General features: G+C 40.5%; 1 protein-coding gene across 3 annotated transcripts in view; it reads right to left on the bottom strand.

Annotated features, from left to right (window-relative positions):
* slc24a3 (solute carrier family 24 member 3) overlaps nucleotides 1-19,559 on the bottom strand; it is a 123,010-nt gene that overhangs the window by 3,348 nt on the left and 100,103 nt on the right. For all 3 annotated transcript variants that reach the window (XM_005948046.3, XM_042214452.1, XM_042214453.1), the window contains 13 exons: nucleotides 16,350-16,426; nucleotides 14,695-14,769; nucleotides 14,503-14,587; nucleotides 11,268-11,371; nucleotides 10,809-10,883; nucleotides 10,598-10,623; nucleotides 10,453-10,506; nucleotides 9,636-9,763; nucleotides 9,324-9,484; nucleotides 5,833-6,073; nucleotides 4,677-4,843; nucleotides 2,485-2,599; nucleotides 1,821-1,933 (listed from right to left, as the gene is read on the bottom strand). In XM_005948046.3, coding sequence (XP_005948108.1) covers nucleotides 1,821-1,933; nucleotides 2,485-2,599; nucleotides 4,677-4,843; nucleotides 5,833-6,073; nucleotides 9,324-9,484; nucleotides 9,636-9,763; nucleotides 10,453-10,506; nucleotides 10,598-10,623; nucleotides 10,809-10,883; nucleotides 11,268-11,371; nucleotides 14,503-14,587; nucleotides 14,695-14,769; nucleotides 16,350-16,426 — 1,421 coding nt within the window. The remainder of the gene's footprint in view (nucleotides 1-1,820; nucleotides 1,934-2,484; nucleotides 2,600-4,676; nucleotides 4,844-5,832; nucleotides 6,074-9,323; nucleotides 9,485-9,635; nucleotides 9,764-10,452; nucleotides 10,507-10,597; nucleotides 10,624-10,808; nucleotides 10,884-11,267; nucleotides 11,372-14,502; nucleotides 14,588-14,694; nucleotides 14,770-16,349; nucleotides 16,427-19,559) is intronic.

Below are 19,559 nucleotides of genomic sequence, written 5' to 3'. Positions count from 1 at the left end.
CACAAAAATCTCAGGAACGAACTCGATACAATAACACAAAACGATAAAGCTCTCTCTCTGACTGTGAAGTGGCTCAGGGGGTAGAACCTCATCTACTGATCAGAAGCATTTAGGCATGAAAAAAAGTGCTTTGTTTGAACGTGTGTGTAATCGGGTGAATGAGGCTTGTAGTACAAAGCACTCCGACTGCTCAGTTAGAGCAGATCTACTTAACATTTACCATAGATCCAGCAGTCTGAGCCAGAGTCTGTTTTAGCCGTGTACCATGAACTGGTTGCCTGTACTAAGAAGGACTTTGACTTGTCCAAGTCACTTCAGGGTTAACCCCAGGTTTTCTCTACTCTGTAGACCTCTGCATGGGGATCAGGAGGGTCGAAAGATTTTAAGCAATGTTTAATGTCTCTGATTTCCAGCAGCAGTGATAAACATAGGTTCTTAGAAGTAGCTTTATCATTTGATTCACTTTATTAATCCCAGGTTTGTTTTTTGGCATCATTAATAAAATAAGCAGTAATAATACATAAGACAACTACAAAGTACTTGCTCACCTCATATCACATTTGTACACAGACCTATAATTCTGTTTTTGGTTAGTCATTAATATACTGCTGCTTGGGCTGTAGTTACATCATAAGGTTTTAAAAACTGAGCTATATAATGAACAGTGGTAACACAAACAGAGAGAGGTCGACAGTGATCACTGACTTTTTTAGAGGCTTGTTCAGATTAAATAGAACAAGATACAAAACATGTCAAAAACACAACAGGCTTAATAAACACAGAGTAGTTTCGACCTGGAAGCAGTGATGAAACATCAGGTCATCACTTAAAGACCATCAATACCTGTCAATGTGCTTTATAAATGATTTTTCCAAGTTATTGCATATGCTGTCTTTCAAATTGTTGTAGATCATGTTTGCATGTGTTGTTCTATCATGTCTTAGCTGATATTTATACATCAGCTGAGTTTTACTATCTGATGGACACAAGCTACTGCACGGCATATCTTCCTTTGCAGCAAATAGGTAAGATTTTCAGTTTCAGTTTTGAATCCTACTGAAACATAATTTCCCTCCACTGCACTACTGGGAATGTAGCAGAGATGTTAGCAGCAGCAATAAACTTGTTGGAAAAATGCCACTCATCATGTGGGAGTCCACCATAACAGAAAACCTTTTGTCATATTAAAGCTGTCTTCTTCTGCAGCATCTGTCCTTGTCTCTGAGAGAGAGGTGCTGCTACTGGTTCATGTTGACGCTCTCTTCAGTGACTTGAAATCCTGCATGAAGGTTTCAATTTCAGATGCATTCACCCAGACCTATCATCCATTTTGGATTAGAGAAAGACACTCTACTTTTGAAACTAGGCTTCAACTTTCCTTTTGGATAAAGTTTATACTTAGGGCTGAATCAGAAACATCAGTTATGCTCCACTTCCCTTTTTTCACTCATTATGTCAGTACATTACATTACATTAAATGCCACTACCATGCACAGGTAGTATTCTGATTGGTTGAATAGTGGTCCAGAACAACAAAGTTTACAGCATTGAGGAGAGACATGCAAACTCCCCAAAAGATCAAATAAGCAGCACGAGAAGGAGAGACAAATTCACTTCATTATAAAGATTCATTTTGACTCTCTATCTGGCCTCTCAAGGACCAACAACAGTACAAAATGAGCAGCACACAGGCTGTTTGTTCCACATATTGTTGATGAAATGCTCAGTTGAAAGTAAAAAAATGACAACTTTCTGATGAAAGTCTGCAAAGCTCTGTGCACGACCATAATTAAAGGGTCGATGAGCTTTGTGCTACTTACATCAGAGCCATAGTTGATAGCCAAGGTCTTTAGAGCCCAGGGAAGACCGAGCCCTACCAGGATGTCGAACACGTTACTGCCGATGGAGTTGGACACCGCCATGTCACCCATTCCTGAACACACAGACATAGACGGAGTTGTGAATCAGCAAAAATAGAAATCAAAGAGATCAGGCAGACAGCGTGAAAGGTAAAGAGAGTGGGAAAAGAGCAGACAGGAAGCAGGTTGGTCTGACGTAGGTGGACACGGGCGGCATTCAGTGCAGCTATCTGTCCAAATGACTTTCCAAAAAAATGTCAAAGCGATGAAGGCGACAGCAGCTACACAGTGGAGGATGGACGACTAAACGGTGGCGAGTGTCTCTCCTGGTGAGCCCCCTACATACACACAGACAGAGCTGTTTAAATATTTGATGACAGGAGCAAGAATAAACACAGATGAAAGGACAGAGGAAAGGATCTGGCGGCCTGTCTTCCCGCTCTCTTGTCATCACAGGGAAAAAGATGACAGGCCAGGATCTTTACCTCCCCTCTCCATCTCTGTCATCTAGTCCCCTCTCCAGCTCTTTGATAGCGGCTTCACTTTGATTCTGCTGTTTGCTCTGTGTGTGCATTTTAAATGACAGCTTGGTAACCTGTCATTTTGCGTGTTTGTGTTTGATTACCTTGTCGTGCCACTATAAGACTGGCCATGCAGTCGGGGACGCTGGTGCCAGCTGCCAGGAATGTGATACCCATGATGACGTCTGGAATACCGAGTGTGAAGCCTATCACTGTTACCTGACACACAAAGACAGAGACACACTATCACTGGTTGTATTTTTAACAATCAAGAGTGCTGACAGAAAAATGGAAAGAAAGACTAGAACCCAAAACCAAAATGTTAAAAAGTTCTTTTTTAACTTAAAGATAAACCAGGAATGACACATGCACTTACCAATTTTCTTGCATGAATAATGAAGAATCTTTTGAAGAGCTCTCACACTAATTACGTGATTCTGTAGCTCTAAAGAGCTTTTCAAACCCCATTAGGATTAGATTAACCCCGTGTTTCCAGAATTTATCTAATTGTTCCAGACAGACTTTTTAAACTTGGAAAGTAGACTGCAATAACTACCTGTGGCTGACAACTGAGCACATTAATGAGCTCGATTGGCGTAGCTCTGCACAGAAAATGACTTTTACACTCTTAACTCAGTTAAACTGGGAGTGGATCATATTGAAATCACCTCACTTCCCCAAAACAAATAAATCCTGTGTAAACGGAGCGTCCTAGCATCTAGACAGAATAAAAACCTAACAAAAACAAAACAACGAGCTAACTAGCTGCTAACGAATCCAATACTTTACCACAGTTGGTTAATCTAATAACAGCTTTTTTAAGTTGAATGTCAGACTAAAATTGCTGAATCATGTTTAGCATATCAATATTTCGCATAGCTCGAAAACCCCCAAAACAACTGTAAAGCTAAAAGTTTTCAAGCTAATGTTCTGCTAAATGCATTCTTGCAGTTAGTAGTCAGGTCAAAATAGGGAACATGTTCGATTCACTATAGTGTTAAATTATTCTCTGTACTATTCAGTGGATTCACAGGGAATTATTCATCCATTCATTTATTTATATATTTGATTTTCATGTTTCTGACCACCTTTCATTTTTATTTATACAATTATAAAGTATCTATTTACAACAATAGCTGTCAGCAGCATAATGAGCCAACATGTTTTAAAACGGCACATTTTCACATTACATGCATATACTCCAGTCATGTCACCTTCCACTGATTAAAAAAACACAATTCATAAACTGCCTAAAGATTAAAACGTATTTATTCTGCTTCTTGGAATTAGAAGTCCTTATTTGATAGAAAACGTAATTTATCTTTACTTTGAGTCCTGCGGATGAATGGATATTCACTTTAGCTTATCCGCTGCCTTGGCTTTTCATAGTCTGCTATTTTCAGCACAATCACAAAGACTGCTGGTTTTTGGGTGTTTTTTTCTGGATTATTGTGGGCCCTTTACCTCAGAATATAAAGCACCTTGGGGTGACTGCTGTTGTGATTTGGTTCTATAAAAAATAAATTTAACTGAACTGAATCAGTACAGAGTGAGTGTCTGTGGCCAAAATACAAACTGGGAGATGGTTCCACAGAAAAAGGGCAGTAAGCCTCCAGTCTAAGACCCACGATATACTGGGTCTGATCATTAAAGACTTTGTAGGTGAACCTTCTGGATCATCAATGAATTACAATAGTCCAGCGTAGAAGTAATAAATTCATGCAACTGGTTTTTAGCATTACTCGGAGACAGGATGTTTCTAATTGTAGAGATATTACCCAAATGCAAAGCAGTCCTACATATTGGTTTAATCATATTTGTTTACTAATTCTGGTCAAAAATCACTCCAAAATTCGTCCCAGTGTTGCTGTAGGCCAAGGTAAATGGATTGGTTCTCATATAGCACATGTTGTATACAAGCGCTTTTTTCTATGCTTAAGCTGAAATGCTTCAACAATCAATCTGCTTGGTTGATTTTTATACTGTAGATACTGTAGCAGGAGCTTCATATACAGAAGCAACAAATGCCTCACAAAGAACAGCATCATGGACAGCTCCGTAGGTAGAGTGGTGGCCCCATGATCGGAAGATCGGGGGTTCGAATCCACTGAACGGCTACCCTGAGGTACCCCTGAGCAAGGTACTGTCCCTACACACTGCTCCCCAGGTGCCCAATGGCTGCCCACTGAGTGAATGGGTTAAATGGAGAGAGGAATTTCCCCACGGGGATCAATGAAGTATACATTATTGTTATTATATTTCAGTACAAGTCTGCTTTCCCCCCATCATCACTTACCATCCAGACCATGATGTAGGAGAAGCTGGCGATCCAAAGTGTGGAGGCAACAAAAGACAGCATGAACCAGTTCTCCCAGCGAGGTGTGGAGGAGTTGGGGATGGTGAAGAATAGCAGCAGGGCCAGAGGCCAAGCCAGCAGCCACTTCAGTTTATTAAACCCACCCGCTGCAGACACACAGAGCGAGATACAGCATTTAGACTGGGTCGAGACTGACACACGAGCAGAGAGAAGAATGATAGAAAAGACAGAAAAGACAAGTGTTTAAAACCGACATTGCTTTCTAGCAGGAGGAATAATTTACTGTCCAACGAACGCATGTTTTTAAACTCCGATCTATCACTGGCTAAAGATCTGATTATAGTCCAATATGAAAGCACACAAGAATGAAGGCATAAGTTCACCTGTGTGTGAAATTTAAAACTTGATTTAGACTACTCGTTGGCACCTGATTAACAACAGATTCTTACAGAGGAAGGACGCTGAACGATAATTAACAAGCAGAGTGATGTTTTTTCTGTTCTCCTCTTTTGTTTAAATGGGATAACGCTATTTTAATCAAATGAATCGCATCCCTCTCTGAACATGATTGAGTTTGTCAGTAAAATTATCCCGTCACTTCTTACGTTGGTCTACTTTTTATGATTACGCTTTTGTGTTTCACTCTTTTTGTTCATCGTTTTAAATAAATCAAGCCTGGAGGTGGAAACTTAAGTCAACTTAAACAAAATTAGAAGTTAACTGGGATACAAGTTTTTGCATGACTTTTTATTTTAACAACAAGTAAACAGATTATGAGAAAAAGTGTTTTAGTATGAAAGTATGAAACTTAGCTTAGCATAAATATTATAGCAGGTTTCTTTCAATTGTCCCTGAACCGAAACCTGTTTTCTCTGAAAGTAATTAACAATTCTCAAGAAATAAAACTAAACATTTGCAAAGAGGTCTGCTGATCCATGCTTCTAGTCGTGTTAGAGAAAACAGTGGTTAGGGACCGCGGGACGACCAAAATGATTGAAACTGGGTGCAATAAAGTTGCATCCTTGTTGAGTTTGAAATGGTTTCTTCAAAGATGGGGACCAAGTCTGCGACCGCTCGCTGTGATTTGATTGAAAAACACATCACTCTTAAAAACAAGAGTCATCTAAAGGTTTACCTGGGCATTGGAATGGTACGTAAGGTCCCTCTCCTTCCTCCTCTTCTTCCTCTTCATCATTCTCATTGTTCTCGTTGTCCTCATTATCCGTCTCATTGCCGGCCTCTCTGTCATCGCGCCGAACGCCGACGCCCCTTTCAGCTCCAGACAGCCCATTTTCTATGCCCCACCTGCCCCCTCCCTTCACGGGAACCTCAGAGTCACCGTTAGTCAAAGTCCGCGTGTTGATTAGACGCTGCCTCTATACGCCGCCACCGCAAACACAAGAAGCACATTCACAAACACACAAACACAGAAGGGAGACTGGTCAGATCTGATGCATGAACAGCCCCATTCTCCCTTCAGTACTAAACAGCATTCATGAACATTTTAGCTGAATTTTAGCCACATGCTCAAGAAATTCAGTTTCAGAGAAATGTTATTTTTATAGGGAAGGCCTTTTTATATATTCTGCCCTACAGCCCTTCTGCTAGGAGACTTTTATTTCTGTTTGTCAAACAGGTGAAAATTTCATATAAGACGATCTTTACCTTACAATACATCTTTAACCTCCTTGGACCTGGGCCTGATATCCATTTACGAGGACATTATACTGCTACTGTTCTATTGAAATTTTAAACTATTTCTATTTAAAATTTTCTTAGAAACAAAAATCAGGTAAAAAAAAAAGAAATCTGGTAATTCTTTATTTCTACATTCATCAGGTCCCAATATGCCCAAATATCAAAGAGAAATAAAAAAACGATTTTGGGTCGTAGGAGGTTAAATGACTGTTGTGAACTCATCCTATATAAATGTACTTTATTTTAACTCGTATCAGAATGAATGTAAAAACAACAGTGGATGTCTAAGTGGTGTTGACACTTGACAGCGGGGAGGTTAAGCTGATGTTCACGGTTCTCCTGCTCTGTCTCTGACTTTCTTGCTTGCAGCCTTTCTGGGCCTGTTTTGTTCTTTTGCTGACAAAAGTAAAAGTTAAACAATAATTTGTTATATAAACTGCAGCCCTGAGAAGATAATCACATTGTGAGTGAACATGAGCTCCTGTGCATTTGCACAAAACAAATCTCCGTCTTTCCTGCAGAGGTATAATATTGTGAGGGCCAGACTCCTCTACTAGAGAGCTTAAGATTGTACTGTAGTTGTTAACATTCACCTACTTTAAGATTCAACAGAAAATATTATATTCGTTGTTTTTCTTTAGAGTCATTTAGGTTTATCTCAAGTTCCACTTCTTTTATTTGACCTTCAAGGTCCAACATCTCAGTATGATTTTTATTTGCTTTGTTTTTAGGGTAGCTTATCATCTGTCCACGAATAAAAACCTTAAAGGCTTCCCATCTTACTGAGGCTGTAGTTTCGGATTTATTAAAGTAAAAATAGTCATCAATATTTTTGCCTACGTATTCCAAGAATTTTTGATTGTGCAGCCAGCGTGGTTTTAAACGCCAAATAGGATTACGTTTAAAAGCTGTTGTACCTGAGAAGTTAAGCGTGGTTAATGAGTGATCAGATATAAGCACACTTTTATATGAAAAGCTGTTAATTCTGGAGATAAGAGAGTTTGAAATAAGAAAATAATCTATGCGACTGCGACTATTATGACTGGCTGAATAGCAAGAGTATTCTCTCCCTGTTGGATTTTTTAATCTCCATATATCTTTAAGATTCAATTCAGACATAAAGTGTTGTATGGCTTGTCTAGATTTTGGATGGGAAGAGTCTAAACCTGATGATCTATCAAGCTTAGGCTCTAGGGTACAATTAAAGTCCCCCCAACAATTATCTCAGCGTGGAGGGCTGCAATAGAGAGGAATAGATTGTTATAAAAGCTGGAGTCGTCGATATTGGGGCCATATAAATTAAAATTAAGTCTTGGTTCAGCACGGAGCATTGTAGGATAATGAATCTCCCTGCAGGGTCCAAGATGGTTTTTTAATACACATGGGCACTGATTTATGAATGAGTGTTGCCACTCCTCTAGCATGTGTTGAGAAGTGGCTAAAGAAAGCCTGACCTGACCATCTCCTCCTTATCCGGGCAATTTCACTTGCGAGTAAGTGTGTTTCTTGAATAAAGACTATCTTTGGGTGATATTGTTTAATTCTATCCATTACTCTTTTCAGTTTAATACACAACATACATTGCGTGTTTATACCCCAGTCTATAAGCTATGGTTCTACTTTTTCTTAAAGCGACAGATGTAGGGGCACCACCGTGGGGGCCGTCAGGTGTCACAGCGGTCTGATGTGAGGCAGGATTTGCACAGATCCTCAGTGTGGTAAGTATTGACTGTCAAACATGTCATTTGATAACTTCACCAGCACCTACACCTACTGATAATTTCGGGGGAAAAACTGCGTATAATTCAAAATATTTGACTGAAGAGACAAGGCTGTTTTAAAAACAGAGACTGATATTCAAAGCGGCTTATAAGAGAAGGGGACCCTGGACACAGATGATAAGAAGGCCCACACACTTAAGCATCTCGGGTCATAGAGTGTATATACTGATGGATGCCTTTGTTAAAGAGGTCTTGTGAAGGCCCAAGCGGAGCAATTTGTGCCCCAATCTTTGTGTGGTGAGACTGGACATAACATGAGGTAGGCCTGCTCTAAACCACTGCCTGTTTTATCATAATTTCTGACTCTATTAAAAGGACTTAATTTAAAAGAAACAGAAACAAAACAAAACAACTGAATTTGTCTCAAAACTTTGATCTTAAAGTCATGAGGGAACTGTTTATTGAATTATAAAGATCATAGATCCAAAGGAGCTGATGGCTGTTTTCAACATAATACAGTACAGCTAATTTAGCAATCTGAAGAGCTGCCCTCTGTTGGCCATTTGAAAGAATGCAGGTTTACAGCACGTCTGCACTGGCTTGACTTTTCAGACCTAGAAGCTGCATCCATCTTTTTATGTACAGACTATATCACAGACTGAAAGTGACACAAAACAACTGCAAATCAAGCTGTCTTTTTGTAATTATCTCACTGGTACCCCCCATGGCTGTCTGTCTGTCATTATCACCGCTGTCATTGCCTTATGCAAATATGTTCACAATGCAACAGCTTGACAGGCAATGAAACTCTCTGTGCAGACAGAGAAAAACATTCTGACTGATTAATGCGCACACGGAGAGCTGCAATGGAAACCAAATCACAGACAATACAAACTCTTCAACTACTATGGCAAATAAGATGCCATGTGATTCTTTCTGTTCCAAGCTTGCCCATCACATCCTGAACAGCCCTTTGTAAATGTAGCATAGCAGGCCATGCCTAGAATCCTCAATGGTGGAGCTGATTTGTAGGCCAGGGACTGTGTACAGCTCCAGATTACTTTGCTAAAGAGGCTGTCTGAAACGCTTTCCCCTTGGAGAAAAACACAACGCAGTCTGCTTCAAATTGGAAATGTCAGCAATCTCTTTTTTTCCCTCTTTTTTTCAATCAAAAGTGTGGCTGAGGTGCACCTGCGTGTGCCGTTACCTCAGTGATGAGCATTCGTGAGGCCATGGTGAGACGAGTTCTGGGGGAGAAGTGGCTGGTGATCATGATCCTCATGCCGGCCTCGGAGAAGGACAACTGGTGGGGGTACGCTGACAGCAGCTCGTCTACCATTAACACAGATGTCTTCCTGTGGTGGTTTGCTGTGGGGCACATACATGGAATACGAGCTATACTATTGAAATAAACCAGTAAGATTTTCCTTAGAATTACGACTGCAAAGAGCAGGAAGCAGAGACATTAGGTCAATCAGAAGTTCCACATTACACGTACAAAGTCTCAATAAAAATGTACCTTTCTTTAAAAGAACAGCAGTAGCATCACAGCCATCGTCCAGTTCTGTGTTATTTGCTGCACCGTTTCTCAAAGTGGTCGAGTTCTTCTTCCTCCTCCCCAGGAAACGGACAATGTAGGAATTCAGTCTGGAACAGAAGTCGGGTTAAAACCACACTTTGCTTGGTACAGCTGGGTCAAGTGATTGCTCTTTACGGCAGGTAGCCTCCCAATAGAGATAGATTGATCGTATTCAAAAATGATCTGTCAAGTACTATAAGCTGCTGTGTGGCACAGCCCACATAAAGAAATGTATAATTTCTATAAATCCCATTCATATAATACTGCTGCAGACATAAGGATAAATTATGTTACACGTGGGATGAGTTTGCATATCGCAGCGTAATAAATGACACAGATCACGGGTCTTATATTAAACTCATTAATATGCAAGAATTTAAAACATTTTGTATTTTTTGCTTGTAATATTGATATTCAGTAAACTTCCACTGTTTTCAATGAAATACTACAATGCATTTGAAACAGAGCATGATGTTCTTTTCTAGATAATATCCACATTGTTGTTGTGTTACTTAATATTTATCCGTATATCTGCTAAATTTACCAAAAGAAAAGATATTTATTATTATTATTATTATTATTATTTGTTTGTTGTTCATCTGTTTAAATAGACATTTTAATCCCAGGGATATCTTACATGTATACTTTTATCAATACTTATTTTAGTAACTGTTACTGTTGGGGTACATTACACTCCGGCACAGAGCAAAAGTTCATTGTTCATTTTTAAGCCTCAAAGTGGATGAACTGAACTTACTTCATGATCAAAATGTAGACAAAATACATCAGGATCAGCGTGAGAGCTTCCCACCTGGAAAAGACAGTTCGGATGCATTCATCATGTGTGTCACTGTACTGTGTAAGTGCCAGGTGTGTGCAAAGTTAATCAACGTGTAACTTACCAAACTACTTTTTCATCATATATGAACTGTAATAAGAGAGAGATGAAAATCTGAGAACCAGTATATCTAAGACATGAAGGCATAATTTCAGATGGAAAGAAAAAAAAAGAAACAATCAGAGTAACTAGAATATTTCTCCATAGAGGAAATCCAGTATGGAGCTTTTAAAGTATCTGATGTGTTACTATGTTAACCTTAAGGTGCTTCTTACCACTATAAGAGCAGAGATCGATAAGGTGTAGTAGACTGAGTCTCTGAGCAGAGGCCAGCGGGAGAGACGGATCGTCTGGAAGAAAAGACAGAGAGACAAGAGGACTGAGACAATTCTACAACTTACAGGAGCTCAGCTACACCTTCTTTTGTTCTACTGGGTAACACATCCCACAAGGTTCTCACTGCCATGCACTAATAACATAAGCCAAGCTCTTTGTGTGTGTGTGTGCATCTGTTTGGCATCTTACGTAACATGTAATCTAAATAAGAAAAAAAATCTTTCAAGTATGTTTCTCTTTTCCTAGTGGGATTACAGCAGTGAACAGGACACGTATCCTTTTCTGATTCAGGCAGAAAAGGTTTCCATCCATGGTTTTTAATCTAAACTGTGGCCTAAACAAACAAGTCACAGAGTGTGTGTACTGCACCGGCTAAAAATCAGCGGTTTATTCTGTACCTGCACAGCGAATATCCCGCACACTCCGATGATGCAGAGGATGTTGAAGACGGCAGATCCCACAATGGTGCCGACCCCGACGTCACCTTTAGTGATGAAAACTCCTGTGCAGAAGGAAAGGAAATCACTGATTACCACACATGGCAAGTCATCTGTCCACAGGTTACAGAGACATCCTGCTTGGTGCAATTCTTTGGTAATCTTAACGTACTTCACTGATCCACGACCCTTTGTCTAGCTGGTAACTACTGATGGCATTTACATAATAAGTTACTCTGTTTGCATGTGTTGTTGAGTTATAGAAGGATTTCCCTCCCATAGACTTTATTAGTGAGGGCTGCCCAGGTGTACTGCCAAGCACAAAAGCATATTTGGCAGCTTACTTTAACATTTTCTATTAATGTTTTGAATTGATTTACTCTCAGGCAGACTGCTGGCTTTTATTTTGAAAGTTTGGGTGCTGGTAACCTGCCGACCAGGCCTATCTTTCTCGAGTATTTTCTACTGGCTTGCTCACTGGCCAGGTCACTATTGTGGTAGAATTTATTACCATTCAGTTGGTTCCCCATATTGTGTGTCCAAGCCAAGTGATTGGCTCTCACTAACAAGAGGTAAAGGCTACAAATGGGAAGACACATTTAAAAACCTTTACTAACAGTATAGTAACATTTTGATGGCAATAAATATTACCCAGATAGTCCAGGGATTGACATCATACTATAGAACTTTAGGGTCTGCAAAACACTTACCATTCAGAGGAGGATAAAGAGGAGCTCTTTATCCTCTCGAGGATACTTGAGGGTGCATGGGAGTTTGCCCAACCAGTCTACATGTGTTTTGTGGACTTGGAGAAGGCATTCGACCGTGTCCCTCGGGCTGTCCTGTGGGAGGTGCTACGGGAGTATGGGGTGTCTGGCCCATTGTTACGGGCCATTTGATCCCTATACAACCGTTGCAAGAGCTTGGTTTGCATTGCCGGCAATAAGTCGGACTCGTTCCCGGTGGGTGATGGGCTCTGCCAGGGCTGCCCCTTGTCACCGACTCTGTTCATAATTTTTATGGACAGGATTTCTAGGCGCAGCCAAGTGGCGGAGGGCTTTCACTTCGGTGGCCTCAGAATCTCATCTCTGATTTTTGCAGATGATGTGGTTCTGTTGGCTTCATCGGGTGAGGGCCTCCAGCTCGCACTGGAACGGTTCACAGCCAAGTGTGAATCAGGGGGAATGAGGATCAGCACCTCCAAATCTGAGGCCATGGTTCTCAGCCGGAAAAGGGTGGAGTGCCCACTCCGGGTTGGGGATGAGTTCCTGCCCCAAGTGGAGGAGTTCAAGTATCTCAGGGTTTTGTTCGCAAGTGATGGGAGAAGGGAGCCAGAGATCGACAGATGGATTGGTGCGGCGGCTGCAGTAATGCGGACGCTGCACCGGTCCATCGTGGTGAAGAGGGAGCTGAGTGTAAAAGCGAAGCTCTCAATTTACCGGTCGATCTACGTCCCTACCCTCACCTATGGCCACGAGCTGTGGGTAGTGACCGAAAGAACGAGATCGCGGATACAAGCGGCAGAAATGAGCTTCCTCCGAAGGGTGGCTGGCCTCTCCCTTAGAGATAGGGTGAGAAGTTCGGCCATCCGGGAGGGGCTCAGAGTAGAGCAGCTGCTGCTCCACATCGAAAGGAGCCAGCTGAGGTAGTTCAAGCATCTGACAAGGATGCCTCCTGGGCGCCTCCTGGGTGAGGTGTTCCGGGCATGTCCCACAGGGAGGAGGCCCCGGGGCAGACCCAGGACACGCTGGAGAGATTATATCTCTCGGCTGGCCTGGGAACGCCCTGGGATTCCCCCGGATAAGCTGGAGGAGGTGGCTGGGGAGAGGGAGGTCTGGGCTTCTCTGCTTAGGCTGCTGCCCCCGCGACCCGGCCCCGGATAAAGCGGACGAAGATGGATGGATGGAAAACACTCAGTATTCAACACCATTGTTGTAACAACTGAGGAAAACAATTACAAAATCAAAATTTAAAATCAAATAGCCTTGCTGGCAGATCATTCTCAGCTTCAGTCTGAGACTTTAAGAGAGTCACAGTTGTTAGACACAGACAGATTTTATCATGTTAAAATTGCTCACTGGAGTGAGTAATCACCAGGACTGATGACGCTTGCTGCCTAGCTCCCACGTTAGCATTATGATTTTATTATTAGCCATAGCTGCTAGCTGCTACCTTAATGATAACGTAACAGATGGGTAACTGCTAATAGTTAAATGGCTATATAAATGATGACAATATATGTGTTGGACAGGTTAGCATTTATGATAACTGTTTAATACTTCAGCATTGTTGAAATGGGCACGTTACTGACCTCAAGAAGTTCTTAACAAGACCAGAGTGGCAGTCTTTAAAATGCCTCGCAAAGTTGTGCTGTTTCCTATGTGTTCACAATGAAATTGAAATCGTGCATTCAGCTGTCTGCAGTGGTTCTGCAGGAAGTTCTGTGTTAGCAGGAGGAGGTGAAGGTGGCACTGTTGCAGTTGAGATCTAACCCAAGGAATTTTTAGTATCAATTAGTATCAGAGTAGCATATTTTGACAGCCCTGCTGCCAGTGTTAGCTATGGTACTTCAAACCCACCAAACCAAAACAAAAAAGACCCTCTTCTCTCAACCCAACCGGTCGCAGCAGATGGCCGCCCCTCCCTGAGCCCGGTTCTGTCCGAGGTTTCTTCCTGTTAAAAGGGAGTTTTTCCTTCCCACTGTCACCAAAGTGCTTGCTCATAGGAGGTCATTTTTTTTCTCTGCATGTATTACTGTAGGGTCTACCTTACAATATAAAGCAACTTGAGGTGACTGTTGTTGTGATTTTGCGCTGTATAAATAAAATTGAATTGAATACTCTATTAGAGTGGAGTCAGATGCAAAGGATTCCAGCTGGAGCTGTAACAGTGGTAATATCTGCCCAATATCTGGATTAAAAACTGGCAACAATGTTATATTAGCTAGATAATAAGCCAACAGAATAAGCTAATGTAAGTTGAAGTAAAATATCAACTCAGTATAAGCTCAGATGTGAAAATGTGTAAACACCGTATTATAGTTGCTATAAATTATCTCTAAATATGTATTTACTTTTAACCCTTTTATTAACAAATTATTGCCTCACTATTAGTATGCTATTATCAAACTGTACTATGAATGGCTGTACAGCTAAATTATATCTAAAATGTGTGTGTGTGTATGTCTCTGTCTCACCAATGACAGAGGTAAACAGTTCAGGCGCTGAACTGCCTGCTGCCATGAAGGTCGCTCCTGCAACATCCTCACTCAGATGCAGACGCTGGTGGACGAGGGGAGAGAAAGTTATTCTAAGCATCACAGCGTGGCAGTGAGAGTGTGTGATGTTAGTGCAGCAGCAGTGCAGTTACAGTCTACAATGTTTGTTACCTCGCATATCTTCTCTAGCGAGGGGACAAAGTAGTCATCGCACACCAACGCCAGAGCGTAGAACATGTAGACTGCCTGCAGATGCCCAAAGACACACAGGTGAAGAACAGTATACACTTACAACTGGATAAAACCCCTGCTGAAAAAACAAAAACAAAAAAAACATTTGTGCTCTATTTTCTTTGTTTGCAGTTTAATCTCAGCTTCTGTTGTCATTTACTTGATGTTTGCTGAGACTAAACCTGAAAGCCCAGCAAAGAGTTACAAGCAGATAAAATAATACACCGACATACTACTAAAACTCATCAGTTTGCCAAGGAACTGTTGGAAAATGCGCTTACTTACGTATTTAGCAATACTCTGCTTCCAGACTTCAGCCAAAGACTGGTGGGGCTTAGTAAAGCATAAAAGCTGAAAGTAGCTGGGAACAGCTGGTCAAAAGTTCAGCAATAATCTTCCCAGAACAGTCTAGCACATCTGTACTTCTGTAAAACATGCTTGAATTTATTTCTATGGAACAAGGCTAAACCTTGCCATGTTTCTAGGCTGCTAAACACTTATGTCAGTTTGCAATTAAATCACTGTTGTGGACCAACTACGTCACTGTTAACCAGAAGACGTTATGAATTTATATAGCAGCAGCTTCAAAAATTCATTGAAAATTTCTGAGCATGTAAATGGCAACAGATTTACAAGTTCATCAATTTATCGCAGGTAATGTCACAGGTATCCCAAACAGACTGCATGTAAATGCATGGAATGGGCAAGTTGACCCACATTCAATTGCAAATTGAACGCAGAGTGACTCCATGATACTGAAACTTGCAACTAACTGCAAGCAGTTGCAGATGTGGTCTGGTCTTCATAGCTGCTGAAAGTAAAGTAATTAAAAAAACAAACAACCACAGATATTTTAGCATTTTTTTTTCAGCAGTACCTTTCATCCCGCCCTGATACACAACAATCCTCTGCCATCTCACAATCTCTTTGCTTATGCATTGATATACCAAAGAGTACACTGATACAGAGTTCACACAATTGTGTTCCCAGACTGACAAAAGTTGGGAAGAGCATGAGAAACTACTGTAAAAAGACCTCAAAGCACACCATAAACCAGCAGTTGTGACATCATTGTCAACAGACAACAATGGCAGGCATAAACTGTTACATGAAGGCTAACTAGCAAAGTCCTCCTTCTTCTTCTAATGAACTTCAGTGTTTCTAGCGGTACAGTACTATCCTGGCAGCCCGTGTGGTCTCAGTAATTCCCCACCAGGCTAAGTAAAGAGGTTTTTGTATCTTCAAGGCTAAAATCATTAAGCTGAATCCTTCAGTCTTCTGCCTACACAACATTATCTACCTTTCTTATCTCCATGTGGATCAGAAACCAACCTGCCTGAAAAACCCCCACAACCTTAATGATCCTGTTGAATTGCATGATGCAAATACATAGCAGGGGTAAACACTCAGTTTGTGAGTTTGAAAGTTTCAGAGATGTGATAAAAAAAAATTAAGACCCATTCAAATGGAAGACAATCTATTTTAAAGAATTTAAAGCCACTGAAAAGAAGAAAGCTAGAACTACTTTGGATATGCAACAACTTTAACTCCAAAACATTCAAGTGTCCATGTAGTGTGCTGCAGGTGACACTCACGCAAAGCACGTGCAGACCCACTGCTCCTTCCACGCGCTGCTTGTTGGTGAAGTAATCCCTGGGGAACTCATGGATTGCTGCAGCGAGAGAGGGGGAAAAATCACTTACACATGCTGAAACAGTGAAAGGAGGCAAAATCTGAGCAATTAAATACTGACTGTAGCTCAAGGAAGATACCCTGAGGGCCTCATGAAATAGCTCATCAGCCAAACAAAGACAAATAAACATATAAATACAATCAAACACAGATACAGGTCCAAAGGATGACTGAATTTAATATCTAATAGGGAGGGAAATTAAGAAAAAGAAGTTGCACTACAGTGACTTCAAACAAAGGCAACTGTTGAAATCCAAAGATAAACACAAGGCAATTGAACACTCATTTCCCATGATCGGTTCCATCGTTTTTAAGTCTAGCTTTTGTCTGTTAGCGATTTGCAATTAAAGTCAGAGAAGAATCTCAAATGGCAATTATGAATAAATATACCCACAGGAAGGAAAACGACAAAGAAATTTTTAAAGCACACAAAAAAATTATAACAGCACGCATGCGGTAGTCTGTTTTTCATTTTAAAGTAACTCACTTTAACCGTTTCCTCTTGGTTTAAGACTGTGGTCATAATTATAATCATTCATGGAAATGTGAATTGAGAAAAGCAGTCATTATACTTGACTGTTGAAAATTCCTAATAACTAGTGCCACAATATGTTTAGTACAGGCAAACACTTCAAACCTAAAAATTCAGTACAAGCTCTTTCTCTTTCTTTCTAATGAAAGATGTTTGCTTCATAGGTTTATGATCTTCTTTTTAAAATGAAAACGCTTCATTTTTCTATCGTTGCCCAAAATTATACCGGTATTACCGTGAACGGTATGATATGGCCCAGCCCTAACTGCAACAAGTTAAAAAAGACTAAAATCAAAACTTCAGCCTGTAAATTAAAGGGTGGTAGAGCAGCCCAAGATTTTTCCTCCAGTGCTCAATTTGCATGTACTTGAGTAATAATGGATTGCATTTATAAGTGGATATACGGAAGCCATTTAACACCATTAACAAAACTTAACAAAACTTTCTTTTTAAACTTTGTTAAATTTGACATCGCTCTCCACTACCAGTTTGTCCCAGTATCCCACAGGGCTCTGTTCTGGGCCCAGGTCAACTTATAGAATCACAATAAAGCACTAAACACTAAATCAGTAATGTGTGGATATGCATTTGTTCCTATGAAATGTATATCCACAGAGTTTCTTTATAATTTGCTAGGAAAACAGGAAATAGGTGCAGTGACAATTCTAAAGAGCTTGAAAGTACACATTTGTTTGTTAAGACAGCACAAACTCTCTTAGGCAAGCTTTCTTGTAATTTCTTTAAACCACAGGTCTCAAACGCACGGTCCGGGGACCACTTGCGGCCCACATCACCCCTACTTGCGGCCTGCATATTGACATGAAGAAAGATAATGCAATTTGGCCCTTGAATTTTTTTGTTAGGGTGTATTTGTTTATTGTTGAGTGCAAATTATTTAATATGAAAGTAATATAAGCAGCAAGCCCAAACATGTTAAAGTGTTAGTTCAGTAAGAGAGTCATTCGTAAAGAAAACAATTTTCACTAGGAGTCAAAAACTAATGTGTACACTTATGTCTGCATTTTTTTTGTTAAATACGAACAAAATGATAGCAGAAGTGCTGCCACGTGTCTGGCAGCACTTGTCTTGAAAGTAAGAAGAAAAACTGGATCATGAAGGGACTGGAAGCCAATGCAGGAAGCCCGGAAGGCCGGTCTTTCCTTTAAGTTGAGCTGCTGCATTTTGTATAGCCTCCAGGCAAGAAGTAACGACTGATCAGGGCTGACATCCAAAGAATTACAATAGTCTAACTGAGAAGTAATGAAGGTGCCTTTTACTGTCTCAGAGTAACATGGAGGGAAGCAGTACTTCACCTTACTGAGAAGGCTTCATTGAAAAAAGTTTGTCTTAACAACAGAGCTAATCTGTTGATCAAATGCTAGAATGCTACGCTCTACGGTGTCAAATGCAGCAGTCAGATCCAAGAACACAAGAATCAACAGTTAAAAGCAGGACACTAAAAACTCTTAAAAGGTCTGTTTCCATGTCATAATATGAAACCAGACTGGAACTTCTTAGAGATTTCAAATAAATCCAGGCATGGTTGTAGTTGGTTAAAAACTACCTTTTTAAAGTCCTTTGGTAGAAAAGGGGATTCAGAAATGGGCATGGAATTAAAGAGGAAGGAAGAATCCAAGTTACTTGGGTTTCAAGTCTAAAAGCAGTCTACAGCATGTCTAAAAGCAGCCAGGACACAGCCAGATATCAGGGAGGAGTAAATCAGGTCAACAATACATGGCCCAAGGGTATTAGAAACATCTTTGATGATGGGGTGGGGATGCTGATCTATTTCAGTTAAAGGGGAGGAAATTCTCAAAGACAATGGGCATACAGGAGAAGCAGCATGATCGAAGACCAGAGAAAAAAGTGCTGATAGTAGAAATCTTTTCTTTAAGAGGTCTAATAGCTCTCTGGTATTACAAGTAAGAAGTTTCTTAAAATATAGAAGCACACTTCATGATCCCTTTGCCATCTTCTTGCATGGATCCATCACTGGCTTAAAGCTTTTATCCTAAAAGAAGCCACCACATCCAGCAGATCAGTACAAGTAGAAATCAAAGAAGCACAAATTCAGAGGGACTCAGATTACAGTCCTAATGCTGATTGTGAAGCACAGACTCATTAAAAGCTGATGACAACGCTGCTAAAGGATTAATTGTCACAGTTGGTGACATAAGTTTTACAGTTTAACTTGGGAACATGTTAAACAGCAAAAATGTAGAAAATATGCATGTCACAAATCTCAGCAAAACATAAATTTAAACCACATGACAATCTGAACTCACCAAAGTCTTGTACATATTCTTGGTTGACAATAAATCAGCACACAGAACAAGACTGTTGAAGCTTTTGACAAATGTCTATGCCTCAAAAGAGAGAATCAGACTGCGACTGCTGACACTGGAAACAGGATTTGAATACAATCACTAGTCCCCTACTTCTGCAAATAATCTCATGTAAGCTGAGACAGATGCCCTGAATGGTTGCGAGGCTGGAGGTTTGATCACCCACATTACATTTTATCCAAGTTTTGTGGGATGGTATCTGATATCAAGAAGTGATTGGCAGAGACCTGTTCTAG

This window comes from Haplochromis burtoni, unplaced genomic scaffold (genome assembly GCF_018398535.1).
Source record: "Haplochromis burtoni strain Fernald_Lab_line unplaced genomic scaffold, NCSU_Asbu1 Contig_564, whole genome shotgun sequence".
In the NCBI taxonomy this organism is placed as follows: domain Eukaryota; kingdom Metazoa; phylum Chordata; class Actinopteri; order Cichliformes; family Cichlidae; genus Haplochromis; species Haplochromis burtoni.
Note: the sequence above shows the minus strand (reverse complement) of the source record. Positions and strands in the feature narration are given on the sequence as shown.